The sequence below is a fragment of the Mastigoproctus giganteus genome, chromosome 10 (assembly GCF_048544385.1).
Source record: "Mastigoproctus giganteus isolate SK-2022 chromosome 10, ASM4854438v1, whole genome shotgun sequence".
Classification (NCBI taxonomy): Eukaryota; Metazoa; Arthropoda; class Arachnida; order Uropygi; family Thelyphonidae; genus Mastigoproctus; species Mastigoproctus giganteus.
Window position 1 is genome coordinate 8,803,584 of NC_143584.1, and position 12,921 is coordinate 8,816,504.

A 12,921-nucleotide genomic window follows, 5' to 3' on the forward strand; every position below is an offset into this window, starting at 1 on the left:
ATTACCGCGCAGGTGCCTGGTCTCCAGCCAGGCACCTGCCTGGCTGGAGACCAGGCAGGAGGACCAACGAAGTATTAGGCAGGTGGTCATAATTCAGTGATCAATCAGTGTGTGTGTGTGTGTATTTTTTTTTTTTTTTTTTTTTGAACACTTGTGAAAGAAGTGCTAGTAAATTTTTGAGAGATATTGCTTTACATCCAGTAGACTGTATTATTTTCTCATCATTTTTAATTATGGTTTTGAAGCTGCCTAAAGTATGAAGTTCAGAAGAATGTTTTTTCCCCCTTCCTTGCAGGCTTTACAGCAGGTAATAACAATAGTCGTGGAGAAATTGCCAAAGACCAAACTACACAAATGGCAGAATATTTAAAGTACTGTATCATCCATTTTTTATTATTATTTATTTTTATTATTATTGCATGATATTTGTATATCTTTTAGAAAAATATTTTTATATATTTATATTAGTATGATGCTTTTCCATTTTCTCTTAATGTGTATTGTTGAGCAGGGTCAGTATTTATTAGTTTCTCTTTCTTCAATACTTAATATACAAAGATGTTATGTGTCTTAGCATTAGGAGTGGGAAATGATACAAGAAAGCAAGCTTATAGAGCATCAGCCAAAAAAAAAAAAAAAAAACACAACACCTTCCATTTCACCTATTCATGCTGTCAAATAGTCTGTCTTATGTAGCTTAACTTTAACTTTCCTGTAAAATCCATATATCTACGAGGGATACGTTCCAAGACCTACCATGGATGGCTGAAACTGCGGATATAAGCGAACACCTGCTGACCCCATATATAACATGATTTTCTTGTACCTACATACGTATAAAAAAGTTTAATTGATAAATTAAACACACAGTAAGACATTACCAACATTAAATACGGTAATAATAAAGTACAGCAGACTCTCGATTTACCAGGATTGGATTAACTGGGACACTTCAAGACTCCAAATTTAAAAAAAAAAAAAAAAAAAAAAAAAAAACCGAAATCATAAAATTCCAACAAAACGGTACAGAGGGACATTATTCAAAAATGGCAACATAGCACTAGCTGCCATGATACAGATGCATCACTGCCAAAGATGGAACAAAGGAAAGAGGTGGTCCTCAGTAGGAGATATGGCCACCCCTAATGTCAATGCAGGCTTTGCACTGCCTGTCCATGCTTAGAACAATGTTGTTGATAAGTTCTTGTGGTAACATCGTCCATTTACCATCAGGGGTAAAGGAAAGGGTTTTTACTTCTGTAAAGGTGAGTACAGTGGTCTCAGAAAGTTTTTAAATTCTGTACAATGGGATCAACTGACGATGTTACCAACAATGAATTCTAAGTGGGAAGCGTTCAAGGAATTAATCGTGGATGCTACTAAAAGTTTCATACCTATTAAGAAATATTGTTCAAGGTTTAGGCCTAAATGGTTATCAAATGAACTAATGAGACTTGTAACAGAGAAGAAAAATGCATGGGATGCTTATAAATTATCAAGCGACTTGCAAGCGTATGGCAGATATAAGCTACTCTGTAATCAGGTCACAAAGGAGGTTAGGCAGGCGAAGGAAGATTACAAGAAATCCTTGGCAAAAGATGCTAAGAAAAACAGCAAAGATTTCTTTAAACTCTAAAATGAAAGGGGATGAATCTGATTGGTCCACTTGACATCAATGGTTCGACTGTTGATGATCCTGCTCAGATAGCAAACAAACTGAATGAGTATTTTGCATCTACATTCACACATGAGGAATTATTAAGGTTTGAAAATGGCAGAAGGTTATCAATTTGTAGCAGGATGCTTAATGATTTTGTAATAACTGAGAGCAAAGTGGAGGAGAAATTGTTGAAGGTAAACATAAGAAAAGCACCTGGGGTGGATGAGATCTATCCAGTTATATTAAAGGAGGTGGCAAAGCAACTAAGCAAACCCTTAGCCATAATTATGAGAGCATCCTTGGACTCAGGGGAGGTTCCCATGGACTGGATATGTGCAAATGTATTCCCAATTCACAAAGGGGATCGAAGGGTACACGAGTAATTACAGACCAGTTAGTTTAACTCCTGTTCCGGGTAAAATAATGGAGTTACTGGTTAAAGATGCATTGCAGGATCATCTAGACAAGACTGCAACAATAATTCAGACACAGCATGGGTTTGTTAAGGGAAAGTCTTGTCTGACAAATTTGATAGGATATTATAATGTGGTTACAAAGGAACTGGATGCAAAAAAATAATTTTGATATCATATATTTGGATTTCAGGAAAGCTTTTGACACTGTTGCGCATGGAAGACTATTGTACAAATTGGAGCAGAATGGTATTAAGGGTAAGTTGCTATAATGGATAAAAGGATGGTTAAGTGGGAGAAGACAGAGGGTGGTAATCAATGGGTGCTGCTCTTCGTGGACTAATGTTATTAGTGAATTCCCACAGGGTTCGGTGTTGGGGCCACTGTTTTGTATATTTATCAATGATATTGATGAAGGTATATCAGGCTTAATATCGAAGTTTGCAGATGATACAAAGGTTGGCAGGGTTGTTAATGACAGCAATGGCAGTGTGCTACTGCAACAGGATCTAGATAATTCGGGCAGATGGGCTAAGGAGTGGCAACTGAAGTTTAACCTTGACAAATGCCAAGTACTGCATATGGGTAGAAGTAACCCCAGAGAAAAACGTACCAACTGTGTGGTACTACACTTAAGGTGGTAGAAAATGAAAAAGACCTGGGAGTAATTGTGCAATCAGATATGAAGTTTTCTGAGCAATGCAGACAGGCTGCCAGGGCAGGTCATGGGTTTTGTCAATGATATATAAGAATTTTGCTAGCAGGGAAAAGGAGGTGATTGTCCCTCTGTATAAGGCATTGATCAGACCACGCCTTGAGCACGGCATACAGGTCTGGAGGCCTCATTTTAGGAAGGATGTAGATTTGCTTGAGCGTGTGAGGGGAATGAAGGGATCCTTTTACCAAGAGAGGCTTAAGTTCTGCAAATTGCAGTGGCTGGAGACTAGGCACCTGAGCGGTTATCTGATTGAGGTGTATAAAGCAAATGGTGAATTCGCCTTATACACCTCATTGAGGTGAATGGGTTGAGCATGCTGAATTCTGATGGGATCCTTCCACTTGTTCAGATTACGAACCTAAGGGGGCATAAATTCCAATTAAGAAAGGACAGATGTAGAATAGATGTGCGGAAATTTGCCTTTAGCCAGTGGGTGGTTAATTGCTGCAACAAACTTCCATCTGTCGTGGAAGTTGATAGGTTGAATAAATTTAAGGAGGAACTGGACAGGCATTTGGAGGGAATGGTGTGTTTTTTTTTTTTTTTTTTTTTGGCTGATGCTGCATAAGCTCATACACTTGCTTTCTTGCATCACATGCTATCACTACTACATTCCTCTGTCAGTGCCATCTTCAGCTGGTGAACATTTTCTGGTGCGTGTGGATGTGCCGTTAGACATCTTCCCAGAGCATCCCATATGTGTTCGACAGGATTTAGATCAGTGGAACAGACAGGCCAATCCATACAAACAATGTCCTCACTTTCCAAAAGCATTTCAACAGCTTCAGTGTTGATGGGGTGTGGTGTTATCATGCATAAACACGAACTCGGAGCCAATGGCACCTCTGAACAGACGCACATGGGGAAGGATTACTTCAGTACAGTAGCGTGCACCAGTTACAGTACCGCCTTCCAGTATCTTAAGTTGTGTATGTCCATCCAAGATAACGCCTCCCCAGACGAGAACACCTCGACCACCATATCGATCCCTTTCAGTAATGTTTGCGGGGTGATACCGTGTGTCAGCCTCTTGCCAGATTAGCTGACGTCCAGAATCTCTGCTGAGACTGAATCTACTCTCATTAGTAAAGAGTACCTTGCATAAATATTTTGTGGTTGTAACCTTTAGAAATAGTGTTGGTCCTTAAGTTTTGCACACCAGTGTATCTTGCAATCCCCACTGTCCACACCTACCACTCAAAACAAAAAAAAAAAAAAAAAAAGAGAGACCAATGTTTAGTTTGATTTAGCACGTAGCATCGATTGTTGTGTTCCATCGCACCACAAAAGGACAAATTTTGTCCTTTTGTGGTGCGATGTCCTTTTATGTCAGGGATGTCAGAATTTTTTTTTTTTTTTTTTTTTTTATAGTAACTTTTTTATTTATTTATTTTTTTGGGCAAATGCAAGAGTTGTGCTTTCATTTAAAAGTTTGAAAATGGTGCATCCGTGAAATCTCTAAAGAACCATTATAATGTTGGTGACCAAGCTATACGCAACATTGTAAAAAATAAAGGGGAGAATCATATTGGACATGCGAGTAATAAGTGTTAAGATTTTTCGTTTTTTCATTTTTTTTTTTTTTTTTTTTTTTTTGTGCATAACTGTGGGTAACTGAATCAGTGGACACGGGGCGCAACTATATTCATTTTATGTTTGACCAAAATAAGAATATTTATTATATTTGAGCATCAGTAGAGCAATTCAGTTTTACAGAATATGTAAATGTTTTTACTTTACATTAAATATTTACATTTATATTAAACACAATTATATATTAAATTTTTATATATATATATTAAATGCAATTTTAAAATATATATTAAATATAATTTTAAAATAAAAGTTTCAGTGGATGAAAAAGGTTTCAGTTTATGAAAAATTAACAAGTCAGGTATGACAGATGCACCTAAAAGTGCAAAGTAGCATTAAAGTATGTATGAATAGATATATTAGATAAAGTATGCCTAGATGGAGGCGAAAATTACACAAAGTGCCATTAACTAGAAGGTTAAGGACCAGTAGTAAAGGAAGTATAGTAGATATGTAAAAGGTGAAAGAATGTTAATATCCTAAAAGTTATGAATTAAGAACATTATGGGCTGAATTACAAAGCCCATAGACTGTGTAATTCAGCCCATAATGTTCTTAATTCATCATAAACTTTGAGTGACCTGTAAAGTATAATTAAAAGTGGTAAAGCTGTCATCAGATATGGGGGGGGGACATATTTAGATAAAAGGCAAATATGCAGAATCTGATGTCAGCTAAAGTAAATATTGTTACATGGTCAGGTTTTTCATCAGGGGACTACACCTGACCATGTATCAGGAACTGCGTTTTAATACTTGTCCATAGTATTAGAAGAAAGGTGAAAGGCCAAAAAAAAAAAAAAAAGCAAATTTTTATACAGTATGGACAAGGCAGTCCCAAAGTAGGGACTGCCTTGTCTATACCAGTGTCAATGATATGAAAATTATTAAGGTAAAAATAAGGATAAAGCAAAAATAAAATTTAATTAAGTGTTTTCAGAGTGTGAAAAAAAGGTTTTGAATTATATGTCGATTTTAGTAAATTTGGAAGGAATATATTGATGTTGGAATTTTGTGCAAATTAGAGGAATTAAAATTATTTAGAAAAAAAAACATTTTAATTTCTCTAATTTCCACAAAATTTCAACACCAATATATTTTTCCAAATTTATTTAAAAATCTACATACAGTTCAAAAACCTCTTTTCCCATTCTGAAAACACTTAATTAAATTTTATTTATTTTTATTTTTGCTTTGTCCTTATTTTTACATTAATAATTTTCATATCATTGACACTGTGTTGGGACTACCTTGTCCATACTTTAAGAGTATGTGCTAATTTTATTCTTTTTGCTTTTTTGGCTTTATTTCACCTCTTCCACAGTTATGGACAAGTATAGAAACTCAGTTCTTGATACATGGTCAGGTGTAGTTGCCTGATGAAATACCTGACCATGTATCAATATTTACTTCAGCTGACATCAGATTTTGCATTTTTGCTATTTCTATTTTCGATTAATAACTAAATTTGCCCACATATATCTGATGACAGCTCTACCACCTTTTATTTTACTTTATTTTGTTTTATCATTTTACTTTACAGCTCCCTTACCTCTGCTTTTCAATTCAGCAATTCAGCCCATAATTTTCTTAATTCATCATAACTTTTAGGATATTAACATTCTTTCACCTTTTACAAACCTACTACACTTCTTTTTTATGGTCCGTAGTCTAACAAAGGACCCTTATAATGTCACGTGTTTATCTGTCTGTCACAGCACTGTATCTCTGAAACCACTCGACCTATTGACTTGAAATTTTGCATGGGTTTGTACATCATGTGGGCCAACATAACGCCATATGTTGGGTAAAATGTACATGTGTGTGTGTGGGGGGGGGGGGAGTAAAATGTCAACAACCTATAGCTTATTATACACCATTGGAAAGAGCTCAACAAATAGGTTTAAAATATATTTTTAAAATTAAAAATGGCTGTGCCATACAGGAAAATGTAATTTTCGTGTCCACCCCCCCCTCTATTTCCGTCGCTAATGGAGCTAAAAATTTAAAAATCACATTAGCTATGCGTTATTTGATGCTTATCAAAGGAAAACTATTCCAATTGAAATCTATCATTTACTTTTTGTGTTAAAATTAAAAAACCAATTTTTTATTGCACTTTGATAGCGTGCTTCTTTATACAAAGTAACTCCTTTTGGTGACAAAAAGGTTGCTAAATGACAAAAAGTTAATAATTCTATAAAGGTCATTTATAAATTTTGCAACAATAAGCATTTTTTAACAATTTTCAAAGCTGGAGTTGCCCCGGCAAGGAGATACTCAGAGAACCAGTGTTGAGGTGGTGGGGAGGCACCTGTGTGGAGTCTTGCACGGCCCTCACCTGCCCCCCTCGACGTGGGCACCTGTAGGTGGTGAGGGGACCTCCCAGTGACGCTGCTTGACTTCCAGACTAGCATCACTGGGATCCAACGCCCACAGCCCAGGTTCCAGGCTTACATCAATGGAATCCGGCGTGTTTGCCGTGCGCTGCGACCCGTGGAAATTCGGAAAGGGGGATCCTGGTGGTTGAGGGGCCCAGCTTCAATACACCACTTTGGCCCCTGCTTCGACAAGACGGGTGGTCCTGGAAGGCCCGGCTAGGATCAATCGGCTAGTAGGCTTGCCTGCGAGGGTCAGCCGTGTCAATGCCACGCCCCTACCCTCATGGTCCGAGGGACAGGATTCAGGCTGGCGGTGGTGCGGGTATGGGGTCTGGGTAGCCCTGGCGTTCCACTCCCGAGCGCATTTATTGCATGCCGGGTAGTGGCTGTCCCTTTGGGCTCCGTGGTGGGTGGGGATCCCAGGCACTGGACCACTTCAAAACTTCATGAATCCTGATAAACATATTTCTTCAGGGGCCCCAACCTGGTCCCTATCTGAAAACAGAGATGGAGAGGCAGATAGCATTATTGCTACAAAGAGGCAGTGAACCGAACCACCATCAGGGCCTGTCCCAAGGTTCTTAATTATGCATTCCACAAATGAAACACCGATTGGTAAAATGTCACCCTTTTTTATACAAAAAAGGTTGGATGGGTTAGCAGGTTCACCCAAGTCAGTTAAGAGGCTCCGTTCTGGGGACCTCTTGATTGAAACAAAAAATGACAGGCAGTCTGAACATCTACTCAGAGTAACATCAATCGGAGGAGTACCCATAACAGTGACACCACACAGAACACTAAATTCATCGAGAGGTGTAATTTCAGAGTGGGACCTTCTTGACGTTACCGAGGAGGAAATCTGCTTGGAATTGAAGTCACAGGGAGTTATTGCCTTCAAGAGAATTAGTGCGCGTAGGGATGGGAAACTTGTTAAAACCAGGAGCGTTATCCTGACTTTTAACTTGCCCAAATCTCCTGATGAGATTAAAGCTGGCTACATCAACTGTCCAGTACGTCCATATGTTCCAAACCCTTTACGGTGTTTTAAATGCCAGAAATATGGACATTCTCAAATGGCCTGCCGCGGAGTCCTTGCATGCGCTCGATGTGGTGCAAAGGACCACGAAAAAACAGCATGTTCAGCCACAAAACCCACCTGCATTAACTGTGAGGGAGAACATCCAGCCTATTCACGAGCATGCCAGAGGTGGAAAGAAGAAAAAGAAATTCAACGGCTGAAGGCAGAGCTAAACATATCATACCAGGAGGCAAGGAAAGTGGTGAAACCTCTAAACATCAACAAACCTACCTACGCCCAGAAGATAGCAGGGAGGTGTTCCATTGGAACTCAGACGGACATGTCCATCCCTCCAAAAGAATCATTTACTCCCATCACACGTTATCTCTTAAGCTCCCAAAAACCTGCACAGAAGGACCAATCAGCTGCCACTCCTATATCGGTACCTCCTAATGCTCCGCAAGTAACAAAAGCAACTGGAAAAGAAAAGAATAAGAAAGGTGAAGCATCCCTTAATACCCAGGAAAACATGGATGTCGAGCAGAAGGAGGTACAAGAAGACTCAGTTTTGGAGCTCTTTGCTGAGGAGGAAATGGACACTGGACAGCGTCCATACTTCCCCCTTGAAGTATAAAGCCAAAACTGAAAAAGGTAAGCCCTCAGCACCTCGGAAGCCGCCTGATGGACCCACCAAGCCAAAATAATGGCTAAATTCCTACAGTGGAACTGTGGTGGATTCCGGCAAAATACTAATGACATCAAGGCACTCCTGCAAAAGTACAAACCAGCTTGCTTTTGCATACAGGAGACTTACTTAAAGGCAAATGATGACCCCACCATGCATAACATTACCATCATTCGTAAGGACAGAATTTTGGATGGTCCTGCTCACGGAGGAGTCGCAATCCTCATCGGCAACCAGATCCCATTTCAGCATTTACAGCTTACAACTAGCATTGAGGCTGTAGCAATTCGCCTTACAATGGGATTCCTATTAACTGTCTGCTCTGTCTATTTGCCACCTGGGATTGATATCCCCCAGAAAGGCCTTGATGATCTTATCATGCAATTGCCTTCCCCTTGTTTAATTCTTGGGGATTTCAATGGACATAATACTCTGTGGGGTAGTGCTCACATCAATGGAAGGGGACGAGTCATGGAGCATATGCTCACTGACAATGACCTCTCCCTCTTAAATGTGGGAACAAACACCTTCTTCCACATGCCTACCCGTACATTTTCTGCCATTGATCTTTCTATCTGCTCCCCTTCTCTCCTCCCTTCACTTACTTGGGAGGTAGAAGAAAATCCATATGGAAGCGATCACTTCCCCGTGATAACCACCCTAACTAGTGGAAGACCGTGTCTGCCATTTAGTTTACCGCGGTGGAAGATTGATCAGGCTGACTGGAATGCCTTTCAACATCTGGCAAACCTTGATATCTGTACAGTCAGTCAGGAGCCAATCAATGTAGCAGTCATTCATGTCACTGAAACTATTGTCCAAGCAGCTGCAATTGCAATCCCAAAATCATCCAGCCGGTTCCCACTATTCCCCAAACCTTGGTGGAATTCAGAATGCACGGCAGCAAAAAAAACACAAAACAAAGCCTAGGGGATATTCCGCCAATATCCCATGACTGAAAATTTAATATCATTCAAACGTGCACGTGCAAAAGCATGTTATGTACGACGTCAGAGCCAAAGGAAATCTTGGATTCATTTTACATCGTCCATAACTCAGACTGCTAGCTCAAAAGTAGTCTGGGATAAGATCCGGAAAATGAAGGGAAAATATTCACCATGCCCTTCAGTGATCCTCGAGCACAACGGATGTCCAATTGTAGATCGAACTGCAGTTGCAAATAGTCTAGGGGAAACATTTGCAATAACATCTTTTCCCGCAGAGTTTTTGGCCCTGAAAAAGAAAAGTGAGAAAAACCCACTGAACTTCTACTCAAAAGGGCTTGAATCGTATAACAAGTCCTTTTCACAGGAAGAATTAAATTCAGCACTCTTTCTCACACATGCAAGTGCTATGGGGCCTGGTGACATCCACTACGAAATGTTAAAACACCTCTCACCACAATCTAAGGATCACCTTTTAATTGTGTTTAACAGAATTTTTATTCACAAACATTTTCTGGATTCCTGGCGAAGGGCTATCATCCTAGCTTTCCCAAAACCAGGAAAAGATCCTAGCAATCCAAGTAACTATCGTCCTATTGCTCTGACAAGCTGTTTGTGCAAAGTCCCGGAAAGAATGGTTAATGCACGCCTTGTATGGTATTTAGAAACAAATGATCTGCTTTCCAGGACTCAGTGCAGCTTCCGAAGAAATAGATCCACTCTGGATCATTTAATCCGATTGGAAACGTCCATTCTTGATGCTTTTATTAAATCCGAGCATTTTGTAGCAGTTTTATTTGATATTGAAAAAAGCGTGCGACACAGCCTGGCGGTTTAGAATTTTAAAAGACCTCTCTAACTTTGGTCTTAGAGGTAACCTTCCTGTTTTTATTAAAAACTTTCTTTCTGTTTAGTAACGCTTTAAACTTGACTTGGCGCATTATGGCCTTAGCTGCCAATGCGCCATAAAAAACCAAACCAAACCCTCACCTGCCAGTTGCTTCTCCCTCAAGACTTTAATTGCTTCTCCAGGAAGAAGTCTGAGTCTCTTCTCCCACCATTGTCGTTCATAACTGCAAAGACTGAAAACTGAGGAACTAACAAAAATCAACGCTTCGTTAGTTCCTCAGTTTTAGGCTAAGCTGGGTTACTAGAAACTTTTTTTCAGTTACCATAAAGCTCTCTATTTGAGATAATACACTAATGACCATTCGTGACTACAGACCCTTGATCCTGAGCTGGCTTCCAGACCTGTATGCAGTATTGAAGATGTGATTATCTTATTGCCTCATACAGTCTGATAATCACCTCCTTGTCCCTGCTGGAAAAGTTCCTAAATATCATTGATGGATTTCCCCATGGATTTCCCAATGTTAAAACGTCAATTGGCACTTCTTGTCCATCTGGCTAATGTTTCTAGGTCTTGTTTCGGCATCATACCCTGATTTCTGTCATTGACCACCCTGCCAACCTTATCAGTATGGACAGTCAGCTTGATGTGCCTTTATCAGTATCATTAATAAATATTATAAATATGAGAAGCCCAGAACTGAACTCTGAGAACCTTCACTAATAACATTATTCCAAGAACCATAGTGACCATTGATAACACTGAACAACAAATTTTGGGTCATATCTTGTTACTAGCATGAAAGTAAGTTTACTTTATAGATTTTGAGGTACTAAACACAGAAATAGTTCTTAAATTGGCAGATTGGCTGTTGTCTTTGAAAAAAAAGTAGTTTTTTTTTATATTTATACAAGGTATTTTTTGTTTGTATGGCAGTAAGATGTAGCTGTGAACATACCTTTAGCATTAGTAGTGGCATACGATGCAAGAAAGCAAGCTTATACAGCAAAGTTCCTAAATATTATTGATGGAACCCCCAAAAAAATCCCCATTTCACCCCTCCATTCATTCCAAGGGACTGTCCGGTTCAGCCTTAAATTTATTTAGGCTATCAGCTTCCACAACAAAAGATGAAAGCCTGTTCCACCAATCAACTACCCGCTGGCTAAAGGCAAATTTTCGCACATCTATTCTACAACTATCTTTCCTCAATTTGAGACTGTCCCCCCCCCCCCCGGTTCTTAGTGTGAGCAAGAGGAAGAATCCCATCAGCATTCAGCTTGCTCAACCCATTCAAGGCCTTATACTCCTCATTCAGATGACCTCATAGGTGCCTACTCTCCAGGCATTGCAGTTTACAGAACTTAAGCCTTTCTTGGTAAGAGCACCCCTTTGTTTCCCTCACCAATCTTGTTGCCCTTCTTTGTACTTGTTCTAGCAACTCTACATTCTTCCTAAAATGTGGCCTCCATATACACAGTACTAGGTGTGGCCTGGCCATTGCCTTGTATAATGGGATAATCACTTCCCTGTCTCTGCTAGCAAAATTCCTATATATCATTGACAAGACTCCATGATCTGCCCTAGCAACCTGTCTGCACTGCTCTGCGAACTTCATATTTGACTGCACAATTACCCCCAGGTCTTTTTCACTTTCCACTTCCCTGAGTGTAGTACCACACAGTTGGTACGTTTTTCTTCGGTTATTGCTACCCGTCTGCAGTACTTTGCATTTGTCAGTGTTAAACTTCAGTCGTCACTTAGCCCATTTTCCCAACTTATCTAGATCCAGTTGGAGTATCATACTGCCTTTACTGTTGTAAAGACATACTGACATACTGTCTTTACCTGTATCAGACACTGGACCTTTTCTCCTTTTGCTTGTATTCAGCTTCAGGAGCATTCCTTTTCAGCATCCAATGATAAGTGGCTAACATGATGGCACTCCATTTGCTTTTGTATCTTTGTTCCATCACTGCAATGTCTTGATGGAAGCGCTCACCATGTTTATCGCTGATGGCACCACAGTTTGGTGGGAAGAAATCCAGGTATGAGGACAAGAAATGCAGCTTCAATGACATGTTGCACCCCAATGTTTCGTAAGAAGTAATGAGACCTTCCACAAGCTGCCTGTAGTTGCTGGCTTTAACATTTCCTAGAAAACCAGTCGAAACAATTTGAAAGGCTTTCCACGCTGATATCTCGCTATCACTAAGGGCACATTCAAACTGTTCATCTTTGAAAAGTTGCCTTATTTGTGGACCAATGAAAATGCCTGCTTTAATCTTCTCTCTACTAAGTTTTGGAAATTTTCATTGCAAGTATGTGAATGAAGGACTATTCACTTTCATGAGCCCCAGTTTGATGTGGAGTTGTGGAAGCAAAACTTGATTTGCATCTACCAGAGGTTCAAATGTTATGTTCTTCATTCCAGGTGTTAAATGATTTTTGTTGATGCCAACTCCTCTTCCTCTTAGTGCATATTTTTGGCACGACTATCCCACTTGCAGAAAAAGCAATAATACATAGTGTAACCCTTTTGTAGTCCTAATAAAATAGTGATTACCTTTAAATCACCACATATCTGCCATTCCTACTTCTGATAGTGTACACCTAAGATGATGTTCTCCATGTTTGTTTCTTTTTTTGTGGAAGCAAGA

At 39.6% G+C, this 12,921-nt stretch overlaps 1 protein-coding gene across 1 annotated transcript in view; it reads left to right on the plus strand.

Moving 5' to 3' along the window:
* The window catches only part of LOC150078672 (uncharacterized), a 292,422-nt gene that overhangs the window by 182,372 nt on the left and 97,129 nt on the right, over window positions 1-12,921 (plus strand). Inside the window, exon 6 of the mRNA XM_090382317.1 lies at window positions 296-371. Within this exon, the coding sequence (XP_090238443.1) occupies window positions 296-371 (76 nt within the window). The remainder of the gene's footprint in view (window positions 1-295; window positions 372-12,921) is intronic.